This window comes from Temnothorax americanus, unplaced genomic scaffold (genome assembly GCF_048541705.1).
Source record: "Temnothorax americanus isolate GAGA-0224 unplaced genomic scaffold, ASM4854170v1 Scaffold8, whole genome shotgun sequence".
In the NCBI taxonomy this organism is placed as follows: Eukaryota; Metazoa; Arthropoda; class Insecta; order Hymenoptera; family Formicidae; genus Temnothorax; species Temnothorax americanus.
The window spans coordinates 2,528,946-2,540,956 of NW_027509802.1; the positions used below are offsets into that span (position 1 = coordinate 2,528,946).

Consider the following 12,011-nt stretch of genomic DNA (forward strand, 5'->3'; position numbering starts at 1 on the left):
TACTCACGCGATATTTTTCGGAGTAACGTCTGATTTTAACGCCTTTCCCGCCATAATGTAACATCTTTCATAATTTGAAGAAATACTATTACTAAATTTAATTTCATCAAAATTTACCGACACCTACAATACACATGCTACACGCGCATACTTGCCGCGGAACGCTCAAATCAACGCTGCGAGCGCCTAAAAAGTAGCACAAGTTGATTCGCGATTAAGTAAACCTGTGAAAAAATACCTTTTAATTCAGAGAAACATTGAGAAATTGCGGCGATACCGTTCATTGTATCCGGACTGATGAGAGTGTCTGCGGATACATGCGCGACAAGTAAAGAATTGCGCTCGCTGTCGTTGTATGTTTGCACGCGCCGTAAGGTATCGTCCACGATCGCGTTCGTCCGATAATATTTGTTGCTCGACTACTTATATTCTAAATTTTCTATGAGAAAGTTGCGCGGGAGAATGTTGGTTCTCGAATGTAATAATCAACTAGCGCACACGATTCCGTACACGATGCGCGTAAGGTTTCCCATGTGATGCCGAAGTACCCGCAGAAAGGAAGATGTTATAGTGACGCAAGTAACTCATCTCTCACCGTCAGTTTCTAACAAGACTGAACTACGTTGTCGTTGGCAGCATTTGGTTTGCACGATAATGGTACAGAGCGGAAAATTCAAATGTTATATATCAAAATTAATTATCTTCAATAAATAAGATTGTTATTAGGCACGTTAGATACAGCAACTATCGTGAACTATCGGCGATAAAATTTGTCTATTTCAACCTTTAGGATTAATCAAGGCCACGTAACGTGATTCCTTAAAATATTGCCATTACGCAATTCAAAGGATATATATACCGTTCGATAATGATGACGTTGATTTCGGGATCGCAGATGGTCTACCCAAAGAAAAGATGTATGTAATAGTGACCTCATTTCTTTTATCTCGGTATACCCGCAAACATCATTACATATATGTAACGTAATCGTTACATATATGCTTCTCCGAATTCAGTGATAAAATTACCAGTGATATAACAATGCATATTTATAATATGATAAAAATTTATAACATTTGTCCATGAGCAATCCTTCTGACACATTTCCAATTACGTTTGCCAAGATTATTTTATGTCGGTCATCGCGGTATCTACCAATTTCTCACTTTATAAATACTTCATTAATAGCATCTGATCCTAACAGATCCAGAATCTGTTGTATAGATCTATGAAGGAACTTTTGTTAGTTCTATATGTATATCTATAGGCGCATGAAGAGAGCAGAATCATAATCACGCAAGCACGAGTTTGTTGGCAGGAATTCAAACGTTGCGACAATGCGCGATCGCGCGGATATGCATATACGTCATTGTTCTCTCTTTTCCTGATTTCACTTGAATATTTCGAACCACCCACCTGGTTGTCAATCGCACGGACATTTCGCTATCGTTATCTTAATCGGCAAGTCTGTCGATTTCTTCTGACACAGGTATACTTATCTATCAGCGTTAGAGCGTATAATAAGATGGAATGCGACTTACACGGATTATCGCAAGGGAATTTCCCGTGGAGGATGCATGCTATACGATACTCTAATACACAGAAGCGATAAAAAAGAGATTTTATTCTTCTTCTTAATGCGGCACTCGCCGCGGACGTTGCGATTGCTCATGGCATTAGAAGTAATCATATCTACATAACACAAATGATACAAGATAATGATACAAAACGTAGCTCTCGAATCGCGTCTGGGTAAGAATCGTTCACTGCATTCGCAATCGTGGAAATACAGTAGATTCCACGAACGCACGTTTAAGTGTAAGGAACATCATATCTTGATGGACAAATCACCCGAAGATTATTTCTTCTATACCCGTCAAAATACGTACGGCCTTCTTACGTCGTGTGTCAAGCCACTTTCTCTCGCCGATTCGCGTGCGATGCTCGTGAGAGCAATCAAAGACACGATCGGTGGTTCGTTCATCTGAATCTTGCAGTTGATTGGTCAATTAGACGGGAAACACGTAGGAGGGACTACACTCCTACCGACGTGCAGGGGGAAGACCACAAGGGAGAGAGTTCAGAAGAGGATATTTTAATTATCGTCGTTGAGTATACTTCGCCTTCGGGTTCAGCACGCAGTTATCGATTGCGCGCGTTATTAATTACTTAGGAACATAAAATCATCCTCCAAATATGACTCATTATTAAATAGATTACTATATTTTCGAATAACCATTCTTCGTTAAAAAAATGAATGTGGTTTGTAAAATCAATTTGAGATTTTACAACAATATATAAATATCACGTTATATGGTATTAAATAAAGAACATCATTTCTCTCTTTCTCTCTCTCTCTTGAGATATAGAATGATCTCAACAGAAGAAAATGTGCGAAAATAGCAAATAGCACTGCTATCACTCAAAAGTCAGTCAAACAACGCGTCGCGAATTATTTGTGTTTTTCACTTTAAGTTTATTTTTATGTGTATCTAATTATATATTTCTTAAGATCAACCAAACTGAGTAAGAATACACCACAAGTTGTGCCTCACCCGTAGAGTATGTTTCAGGCAAGGAGCAAGGAATGCCAGCATTCGCACGTGGACCACAGGATGGTGGTCCACAGGAAATGAATGACGAAAGATTGGCACATATTCTCTCGGAATCGGGCCATATGCAAATGCGAGGTGAGCACGAGGTATCGAACGACGCTGACAGCAAGAGTCCGAGTAGACTCGGTTGCCCGAGTCCGTTCAACAAAGACAGATTGGACAGCCAAAATAGGAGACTGAAGAAGTACGAAAACGACGACATTCCCCAGGAGAAGGTGGTAAGGATTTACCAAGAAGAATTGGCCAAGCTGATGGGCACGAGAGTGGAAAATCTTCGTCCGCGAGAGTTCCCTAGGTAAGATCACGATTAATGACATGGATTTGCTTGCCGACGTTTATATCGCAATTCACCCAAATGACACACAATCTCTTCCGATGCACGATGATGACTAAACGCATGACACACACGACCGAATTAATGTCTTATACTTACTCGGACATTGTGGCACGAAATGTCAAGAGCAAATCGCTATTTCGTGATAAGAAAACCTTATTTGAGTGGTGCAAATTTCTATGTCTCTACCTAACTCGAATAAAAATACTCCATGTAATAGAATATGACCTACATGTATCTCGATTGTAATTGGGAAAAAAAAAAGATTTTTCTGTGCTACATGTAATTTAAAGTTGATGGATGTATCGTACAATATTTATGTACGATTGCGTTTACCGCGATTGATCATTATTGAGGACAGCACACGACCTCGATTGACCGTAGCGCGATCTTTCCGCATTTTTTCAGTGGTACCCAGGGCGGTCTTCAAGGCATCGAGCGCACCCAGGAAGACATTCGACTAGCATTGGATGCTTATCACCGTGAGCTCCAAAAATTGAATGCCGCACCAGGTCAGAATCCCTCGATGGCCGGATTGCCGGGATTGCCTGGACTACCAGGTTTGCTGGCACTTCAACAGCAAGCTCTTCAACAACACCACTTAGCCGCGAATGGCGGCGGCGGTGTTCAGGACTTGAGTTTAGGCAAAGTGGATCCGCGCAATAAAATGATAAACGGTGTGTCGGAAGAAGAAAAAGAGAAGATGGAAGAGGCGATGAGACACGCCGGAAGTGCATTCTCTTTAGTGAGGCCGAAGCAGGAATCGACGGGTCCTCAATCAACGCCCGGCGGTTCCAGCGCGAGTTCACCCCTTGGCAATTCCATACTTCCCCCCGCGATGACACCCAACGAGGAATTCTCTAGTGCAGCGGCAGCCAGCCCTCTTCAGAGAATGGCCTCTATCACGAACAGTCTGATAAGTCAACCGTCCACCCCAACTCATCATTCGGCCAATCAAAGACCACTGAAAGCCGTGCTTCCTCCGATTACCCAGCAGCAGTTCGACCTGTACAATAATCTTAACACGGAAGATATTGTAAAGAGGGTAAGCGCGATTGTAAGCGTGATTCAAGTAATCATACCAAGCGTCAATTTATTGTTTGTGTTACATATATCTAATTTTGTTTCTAATCCACAGGTGAAGGAACAGCTGTCTCAGTATTCGATTTCACAGCGGCTATTCGGCGAATCAGTATTGGGTCTATCTCAGGGATCAGTGTCAGACCTCCTCGCGCGTCCAAAACCATGGCACATGCTGACCCAAAAGGGTCGTGAGCCCTTTATCCGGATGAAGATGTTCCTCGAAGATGACAACGCGGTGCACAAGCTCGTCGCCAGCCAGTACAAGATCGCACCGGAGAAGCTAATGAGGACCGGCGGCTACGGCGGCCTGCCTCGTAAGTTTAACTCAGGTCAATATAGATGTTTTGTTACTTTATTATCAATGTAGTTCGGGAGCTCTGATATGTCTGACGAACACGACGTCACGATAACGTGTATTTTGTTACGACAAAAAAAAACAACTTTAAACAAGCATGACATCTTTGCAACATATTGTAAGATTCCTTCGTCGATTGAAAACGGAGCAAATGTTTATTGTATTCCGTTTACTCCAGTAAGCAGTAATGCACTACCCCACTACCGTTTGTCTCTGATTTTTCAACGAGTTTATTTTTTACGGTAACGTGCTCCGGAATCACTCGTAACGGAGCCTTTGTCAGGTGCTCACTGGATAGTGAGACACGGTAGCCGTTAGTTTGGTTGAGACTGCGGTATCGCGAATCGTGAATTTCTGTGTTAGTGATGTTAGTGTGTGTTAGTGTAACCGGTACGAAGGGACATAAATGAATTTTGTAACGAATGTGCACGCCAAGTTGAACTATAACTCAATTTCTCATCCTTCAATTAAATATTATAAACTAAACTTCGAGACTCATTGAAACAATCGGCTCTTCCTTACATATCACTCTAATACTTTATCAAAGACCTTACAATATATGCAACTTCTTTACTTTATTGCAGAATAAGTTGAAAATTGTATTGATATGATCTTTGATAGAAATAAATGGACAAAGACTTGCATTGTTTGACGTCCGTAGGAGACGAGCTTTCGGACTATCAAATTTCGTTTAAAACTCCTGAATTTTCTTGATCGAATTTCTTATTGTTACAGCTTGTGGAACACCTATGAAACCTATGCCGCCAACGAAACTCGTCCAAGAACAGCTTCAGAACGCAGCGAAGGCGCAGGCCGCCGCTCAAGCAGCTGCGCAAGCAGCGGCGCAACAGCATCAGCAGGAGAGTCAGATGCAGCTCGGCCCACCACAACAAAGTCCTCAGCATCCGCAGCATCCGCAGCATCCTCAGCCACCACCACCGATGATGTTGACCCCGCCCGGACCTCATCATCCTCATACTCAGCTCAGCATGCAAGAACTCCAAAAGAAACAACAGCAGCAGCAGCAACAAATGTCACTACACTCGCCGCATCATCAAATGGCACCGTCGCCACTTCGAAGTCTTCATCCGCACATTTCACCAAGCGTATACGAGATGGCCGCCCTTACGCAGGATCTCGACACACAGACAATCACAACGAAGATCAAGGAAGCGTTACTGGCTAACAACATCGGCCAAAAGATCTTCGGTGAAGCAGTTCTCGGTCTGTCGCAGGGCTCCGTCAGTGAGCTGCTGAGCAAACCGAAACCATGGCATATGCTCAGTATAAAAGGCCGTGAGCCTTTTATTAGGATGCAACTTTGGCTGTCAGACGCACACAACGTCGATCGACTGCAGGCGTTGAAGAACGAACGACGAGAGGCGAACAAGAGACGACGTAGCAGCGGTCCCGGTCACGACAACAGCTCCGACACTTCGAGTAACGATACGGCCGAGTTCTACCACGCGGCATCACCTGGTCCGGGACCCACTACCGGGAAGAAGCAGCGCGTTCTTTTTTCGGAAGAACAGAAGGAAGCCCTCAGACTCGCCTTTGCCTTGGATCCGTATCCCAATGTGGCCACCATCGAATTCCTTGCCGGTGAACTCGCCCTGTCCTCGAGGACGATAACGAACTGGTTTCACAATCATCGAATGAGACTGAAGCAACAGACGCCGCACGGCCAACCGGAGCCGCAATCGCCACGAGAACCCGGCCAACCGTTCGACCCTGTTCAATTCAGATTGTTATTGAACCAAAGGCTGTTGGAGATTCAAAAGGAGAGACTGGGTTTAGGAAATGTACCTTTACCTTACTCTCCGTACTTTAATCCTAACCTGGCGGCCCTGGTAGGTAATGCACTGAAGGAACAATGCTCCGGTCTTGACCTCTCCATGAATGCCCTGAAGCGAGAGCCCAATCAAGAATTCGAAGACGAGGACGTCGAGGACGCGATGAGTAATCTAGGTAGCGAAGATTCGGAAGGTTCGGCCAGCAGTATAAAGAGGGAACCCACAGAAACACCGACGGCACCCACGACGGCCAGGTCCAATAGAAGAAAACCCGCGGCACCACAATGGGTGAATCCAGAGTGGCAAGAACCAACGAGAACGGGCGACGAAGTTATCATCAATGGCGTTTGCGTGATGCAGACGGACGATTACGGTGTAAAGAGAGAGGCCGAGGAAACTATAAGAGTCGAGCCGACACCAGTGCAGGATCGATACGAAGAGGATGCTCAGAGCGATGTCTCTTCCGTGTCGGGCAACAATGGGGCCGATCGGGATAGCCCGCTTCCTAGTCCAAAGTCTGGTCAGAACAGTCCAACGACGTCGCTCAGACCGCCGTCGGCGCAACAGACGCAACAGTCCACGGAAGAAAGTCCGAAGGACGTGGTGAAACACGAACCAGAGGAAACGTGGGATTACTAGGACAATTCGAGGCACAAAATTCCATGGGATTACGCGCGAGCTCGATGTTTTTTCTTCGGACAGAGTCGAAACTCGAGCGGAATGTCCAACGTGTTTCCAGGGTCGTATTGTTGAGATATGCCAAAACGCTTTGTAAGAAAAGACGTTCCGCAAGGATCACCGATCTAGTTAAGTTTTAAATGAGAAACCAGCTATAGGACTCGATCGTGCGAGTCCTGCCTACCACGAGGGCATTATCATAGTGAGGCGAACGCAAAGAATCTAGGAAGGTGTCATCGGAGAGGAAACAAGAGGATATCTTGGTCGACGGACCAGCGCCAGGAGAACAAAACGATCAAAACTGAACGGAGCTCAATCAAAAGGACTCACATTGACATTTTCTATGCGGCAAGTGTTACGAGATCAGTGTCGGTGCGCGCGGGCCAATGGCGAGATCGTATCATTTAGAGGAACTGTGAAGTACAACGAGGCCGGCTGTGGAAGGACGACGGGCTCTCGTTGCAATTCGCTCGAAATTCGAGAGAACTCGGCCGCTTTCGCTTTTGGATGACACTCCCCCTCCCGATGATGGATGATCGATGGGGTATCATTCCAGAGGAGGGGAGAGACTAGGAGCGGACTAGATAATGCACGGAAAACGGAGGTGGTCCGGGTTCGCTACAGTGCAATCTCCCAGTAACTAATTGTTAGATCGAATTATTATTAATTTTTAAACGAAAATTACGCGCGACGGAACGGCCGATTAATAATTATTGCATAATTGTGATTCATGTTATTGTTTATACTCGCCTCCCTATATCCCCCATAGCGATTAAGCTGTTAATGTTGTATACTCCTCTCTCTATCTCCAGTTACGTACCTTTTTATCTCTTTCGGTTAAGACTCGACGTTTTCCTCTCTCTCTTTTCCTACCTTTTGCTTACCCGTCTATTTATAAAACTGCGAGGAGAATGATCACTTAAGACCGTTACCAATGTTATTATTATCACTGCTATTATATATAATTACAAATTATTAATATTATTATTAAATAATTATAATTATCATTATTGAATAATCTCAGTTGACAAGAGCACTGTCATCGATTACTATTTTTACGTTGATATGTTGAACGGCGTTGCGGAATGTAAAATACCAAAAAAGAAGTAAATTTATTCGTTCCACGAGATGATTATTTAAACTTCCTTTTTCTATTTGTTGGAAACTATTAGCTGCGCTAAAATAATTGGTGATGAATATCTTTGACGATTATTATTTAATATTCTTTTGATTATTATTGTATTATATTTATATTATTGTATTATTAGGCTTATGTTATCCATTACTATTATTATTCTCATTATTATATCAATAATCATTATTACTTTATTATTATTAGAATCATTGTCGTGACAACAATGTGGCTTGTAAAGCCAATGTGATAGAGCTTATATTGCGATGATGCATAAAGAGACAGAGCGCGTGCGAGCAAAAGACGAACAGGCACGCCAATTTCACAGAACGAGGCGAGAGATTGCGCGAATTTATCGTGCGATTTTTAGCATATGTAAATATCTCTGTACAAAGAAAAAGAATGGAAGAAACTTCGGAATACGAAAACAAAGAACTACATATACATGCATACATACACACATACATATACACATACAGGTACACGCACGTATATAAACACAATACGATCTTGTATATTTACTTACTTACCACACTTAACTATCTAATAGCGTACGAATATATCCACGCGCAGACTAACAGCGGTACACATTGAGCGACTGCACGCTGAATTTTCACTTGTTCGCGGACGGTATTGCACACCGTAAAGATGAAGTTGCGTAATCAGTGACGAACGATGAGATAAGAGAAGAAAGAGAATTGAGCCATGTGTTTCAATGACCGCTCGTCGCGATCCGTGAAAATGTAGCGTTCGGTTTATTATAAGCGGCGCAAAAGGAGAACACGTAATTATGAGAATTTGCCGTAAATTAATCGATGCCTAGAGGGAGGGAAAAATGCGCAGAAGAATAGAAGATACTTCGAGGCGATTCAGCGAGACATTAAGAGCGAAAGGACGAGTGAACGAATGATTGAACATGTGCGTGCGTGATGAACTTCGTAAGAGAGAGAAAGAGAGACAGTCCTCGAATTATTACGAATCAAACTATAGTATTTACCAGAATAAATTTTAATCTTCAATTAAATTCTAGTCCGCAATTTAAAATATAAAAAAAAGGAAACAAACGTGAATGATATTGCATGGCACGAGGCAGAGACGCAAGGAATTCGTGCGAGACGATCGCTTTATAAGGGCATTGCTAAACGCGAGAGACCAGTGATCGATTGATTCTGTTTTTCCCCCATTCCCCAACCTTGATTCTCGATTCTTTTTAAAGTTTTTCATGAATTGTCACAACGGAAGTCGATGTGACTGGATTATCGAATGTACATATTGCTATACTCATGCGATTACATCTCGTAACTTAATGACGCTGATTCCGCCTGTCGACGAGTGATCCTGAGTCTTACCGAGTAGCCTGACGATCAACGAGAATATGAACGATCGTGGCAGACGAGATCACGACAAAGACATCCGTATTTCATCGATCGTCTATAAGTCTATTATCGAATAATACATCGATTGGGCTACGGTAGTAAAAGCTCCGGATGCGAGCAGGTTACGACGAAGCAGGGAGAAAAAGAACAAACGTGCGATCTCACATCTTCGAATACCAAACTAAATTATTTCGCTCGAGCATTAGTCTAATATTCATCCTTATACGATTTGTCAACTTGGGTTAACTGTACGACTGACGCGGCATCCGCCAATCGCGAATCCGTAGATAATCGTCGATTCTCACGACGGAGGAGTCGAACGCGCGAGCTCGTTTTCTTATAGGATTTATTACAGGTACAACAATAATGCGACTCGTGTCGATGAGACGATCGGATTTTAGGCCGCATTCGCGGCCGAAGCTCGACGGATAGGCGCCTTACGATTTATTATATATGTTATACATTATGATTGTTTCCCTGTTCTTCGTTCGCGGCGGACAAGTGTAAAACGCATAGATTCTTTGTAGATACAGGATAGCCGGTAGATAGCCGATAGCTTTAATTATTTAAACAGTACAGCTTTTATGTCGAGAGCAAAGATCGACGACCGTCTATGGTGTACGGCGGACATGTAATATAACGTAACGAATACACAAGTGCATAATTGCGTGCGGATGCGTTAGCGTTATCGACAACGGCGGGAAGGAGGGAAATCATATCGTAAAACCTAATAATATTTTACAACAAAAGGTAACTGTAGATAGACATTTAAAAGCTGTTGAGGCCCCCCCCCCCCATCAGGACGCGCGAGGGATGAGAGACGCGCGCGTGTACCGAAACCGCACGCGCGCGGGCATACGATCAAAAAAAAGAAAAAAAAAGAAGAGTAAACGAACCACGAAGGACACTGTCATCCAGTAGTGAAAATAATGTATTAAAAAAAAAAAACAAGAAGGTTTACCTAAAGTAATAGTCTATTGATTTGTATTTTATTTCGAACTGTATTATAGCTTTAAAGAGTATCCTGTACATTACATAAACACACGAGCACTATTGTTTTAAATTGTACGTTTACGATTATTATACGAAGATAAAAAAGAAATAAATAAGGTATACAAAATATTGAAGATATATATGAGAGATTTATTGACGATCTTAACTTTATAAGGATCTTTAATATCTCCTTTATGCGACTTTACGAAAAATTATATTAAATTATATTATCCATCTCTTCCGTGAGAATTTGAACATTAAAGCGGCTAATTGTTGCTAAATATCAATAACAATAACAATCATCACCGCCTCGGAGACATTGACAGGATAAATTATTGCTTATACAACTTATTTGGTTTATTTCTAACTTTGAAATGCTTCTCTTCGAATTTCAAAATTTTAGCTCTTTATCTTCTTGATTAATTTGATACGTGCATGTTTAATAATCACTACTTTTATAGGCAAAAAGAGATTTTTTAGTAATTCATTTTCAGAAAGACAGAATTTCATAATATTTTACTTTTATGTAGCATATAAAACGTGAAGAAGCAACTATGATGGCTTATCTTTGTTTTCTTTCAAATAATATGTTTATTACACAATATATCTATTACATGTTTTTCTCTGTAATTTAATACTGGAAAGACTTGATGTTTCAAGTAACTGTCTTAAGTATTATTGCGCTAATTATTCTTGTTATTCTGATTCCCTAGATGAATCTTACGCATTCTTACCGTTTAAAATTCTCGGAGTAGTTGTTAAACATGCAATAACATACAATTCAACCACGAGATAAATGGAAGATTATCTTCATTGTATATACGCATAAAATTATATTATTCGTATCAATGTTTCCTTTAAAAAGTTTCTAAATTAAAAGCCTGTATATTAAATATTACGCTGCAAATTATTAATCACCCATCTTTTCCCTTTTTTACCGTATTGATCTTGCTTTAATATAACCTTAATAAATTTTAAACTTTTGACACAAATAAAATTGCTAGAATAACAAAAAATTTTTTTTAACTAATTAAACTGTAAATATTATTTTTATGGATCTCGCGTATTATATGCACATTAAAAAATAGAAAACGAAAATTGGATTTAATGTTTTTATACTAATTTAATGCACTAATTTATTATACTCATTATCGTGCAAATAAAGAAAATAATTAAACACGATGTTCTATTTTTTAACAAAACTGTAGAGAAATTAAAAAATAAATTTGTATTATATTATCTCAGAATTATTTTGAAATGTTAAACAAACTTTTACTTTTTTTTATTAACGTTTGCTGCAGCGGCATCTTACAGATGGGGAGATAAGCATGTGATTTCCCAGCACAATCACTTACCTTCGATTGCAAATATAAATTTTATGTACGCTTTATGATATATAAGAAGATATTTTAATCTTCCTATTCTATATTTTATATATGTATAAATATTTATTACATATATTCACACAAAACAAACATTCACAAGAGAATGTACTTTATTAAACTTTCGTTAACCGCAGTAGGTACGCGTCTAAGATCTCGGTATTGTAGAGCCCTTTAAATAAAATTGCAATTTGTATTGTCGAGAAATGGAATGAATAATTTTATTATTTACTTGCAAAAATGTAAATTGTAAATGAGAATACAATCATC

At 40.9% G+C, this 12,011-nt stretch overlaps 1 protein-coding gene across 7 annotated transcripts in view; it reads left to right on the forward strand.

Moving 5' to 3' along the window:
* Cut (homeobox protein, cut) overlaps window positions 1-11,223 on the forward strand; it is a 139,585-nt gene extending 128,362 nt beyond the window's left edge. For 2 of the 7 annotated variants that reach the window (XM_077423734.1, XM_077423735.1), the window contains 4 exons: window positions 2,562-2,910; window positions 3,334-4,006; window positions 4,088-4,361; window positions 5,123-11,223. In XM_077423734.1, the coding sequence (XP_077279860.1) occupies window positions 2,562-2,910; window positions 3,334-4,006; window positions 4,088-4,361; window positions 5,123-6,819 (2,993 nt within the window). In that variant the 3' untranslated portion in view covers window positions 6,820-11,223. The remainder of the gene's footprint in view (window positions 1-2,561; window positions 2,911-3,333; window positions 4,007-4,087; window positions 4,362-5,122) is intronic. The other 5 variants (XM_077423738.1, XM_077423736.1, XM_077423740.1 and 2 more) reach the window with 5 other exon arrangements.
* The last annotated feature ends 788 nt before the right edge of the window (window positions 11,224-12,011 follow it).